The sequence below is a fragment of the Octopus bimaculoides genome, chromosome 12, assembly GCF_001194135.2.
Source record: "Octopus bimaculoides isolate UCB-OBI-ISO-001 chromosome 12, ASM119413v2, whole genome shotgun sequence".
Classification (NCBI taxonomy): domain Eukaryota; kingdom Metazoa; phylum Mollusca; class Cephalopoda; order Octopoda; family Octopodidae; genus Octopus; species Octopus bimaculoides.
The window spans coordinates 49,811,460-49,813,437 of NC_068992.1; the positions used below are offsets into that span (position 1 = coordinate 49,811,460).

General features: G+C 35.2%; 1 protein-coding gene across 1 annotated transcript in view; it reads left to right on the forward strand.

The window, feature by feature from the left end:
• The window catches only part of LOC106879050 (uncharacterized), a 130,527-nt gene that overhangs the window by 100,607 nt on the left and 27,942 nt on the right, over window positions 1-1,978 (forward strand). The window contains exon 4 of the mRNA XM_052972046.1: window positions 1,373-1,482. Coding sequence (XP_052828006.1) covers window positions 1,373-1,482 — 110 coding nt within the window. The remainder of the gene's footprint in view (window positions 1-1,372; window positions 1,483-1,978) is intronic.

Genomic DNA, 1,978 nt, shown 5'->3' on the forward strand with positions numbered 1-1,978 from the left:
AAAAGACACCATTTCGAGCGTGGCCGTTTTCGTGCGGGTGACACGTAAAAGCACCCACTACACTCTCTGAGTGGTTGGCGTTAGGAAGGGCATCCAGCTGTAGAAACTCTGCCAAATCAGACTGGAGCCTGGTGTTGCCATCCGGTTTCACCAGTCCTCAGTCAAATCGTCCAACCCATGCTAGCATGGAAAGCGGACGTTAAACGATGATGATGATGATATGACATGCTTAATTATGATTTTTCATGCAAAACATTAACGTTCAATAGAGTATCCTATGGTATGCTTTGGTTTCAAGTGCAGTTAGATGTTTTACTAGAATAACAGGAATGCATTAATTTACAAAGTTTAGGTGCACATCATTGCTTATGGATAATATTTATTTTCAATTATGAATATTTATTTTTAATTATAAATGTTTGACTGGATTTTAATAACATTTTATTTTAATGACACTTAATTATAATAGAACAAAGGCCAGAGTCTTTTCCATATTCATATCTGAGAAATGAAGCCTGTGCTTGCTTGATACAAAGTCAGCCAGACCCATGATCTAAGATGTTTCAGTCAGGATTATCTTCTTTTTTTCTGATAATGTAATCTTAGTATCTAGGATTACTTTCTACAATCTGCCCTTCCATAGTTTTCTTTGTATTATCAATTTAGCTCAGAACATCTGGGGGTGTTCATCACTGAGAAGACCAAATTAGGTTGAAACGCCACATCTGGCAATTCACCGACATCCTGTGTTTTTAACACATGTGACTCTTTGAAAAAAATTTCTGAGACAATAATGTTAAAACTAGAGCCAGTCTGTTATAAATTTTATACACACCAGTTTTTCAATCTGAAGCTGTTTCAAGTGAATGTATTAATTTAAACAATAAAAATATTTTGAAGGCGGTGAGCTGGCAGAAACATTAGCACGCCAGGTGAAATGCTTAACGGTACTTCGTCTGTCTTTACATTCTGAGTTCAAATTCCACCGAGGTCGACTTTGCCTTTCATTCTTTCAGGGTCGATAAATTAAGTATCAGCTGCATACAGGGGTCAATCTAATTGACTGGCCCCTTCTCCCAAAATTTCAGGCCTTGTGCCTAGAATAGAAAAGAATAAAAATATTTTGAGTAAAACTAAATGGTGCTATTTTAGTGTGTGGTTTACTGCAGTATTCATAGTCTACACTATAAAATGACCTGACCTGGGTTAGGGTTAGGAGTAGAGCTAGGGTTGGGGTTTAGGGTTAGTGTTAGATTGCATACTTAAGTGTAAATGGCCAAGTAGACTACACACTCGAGGCACCAAATAAATTCAATCTTTCTTCTTTTTCCTTCCTGATTTGATATTTTTCCTCTTTTATTTTCTTTATCAGGAATGGATTGACGAAAATCTGAAATGGGAACCTGAAGTATACCAGGGTTTAAATATGATTGTAGTTCCTTCGGAACTCTTATGGGTACCGGACATATTTATTTTTAACACGTAAGTAACACCTCATCATTGTCAAATTTTGTCCATGAAAACTTACTCACTTGAGATTGCATGTCATGTTGTTGTTTAGTTTTGGATCAGCAATGATGAAGCAAATCTACAACTAAGCTATGCAATCGTTCTGATTTTAGTTCAGTCATGAGCAAACTGCAGTCTTCAGGAGCTTCTGAATTGCATGCCCAACAAAAGATTACCAAAAGTTTTTTTAGCAGTGCAGCCTATCTGATGATAACCCATCAGAAGAAAACTTTTGACGCAGTTTCAACTTTTTCAGTATTTTTCATATATATATATATATATATATATATATAAACATACGCATATACACATGCATACATACATATGTGTGTGAGTACTACATATATATAGGGTTTTAACTGGCCTTTTTAACATGTAAGGAGTCTTGTCAATGGTCCCCTTTGTGTATAAAAAATATTTTATACATTCTTGTATATATATATACATACATACATACATACATATATAT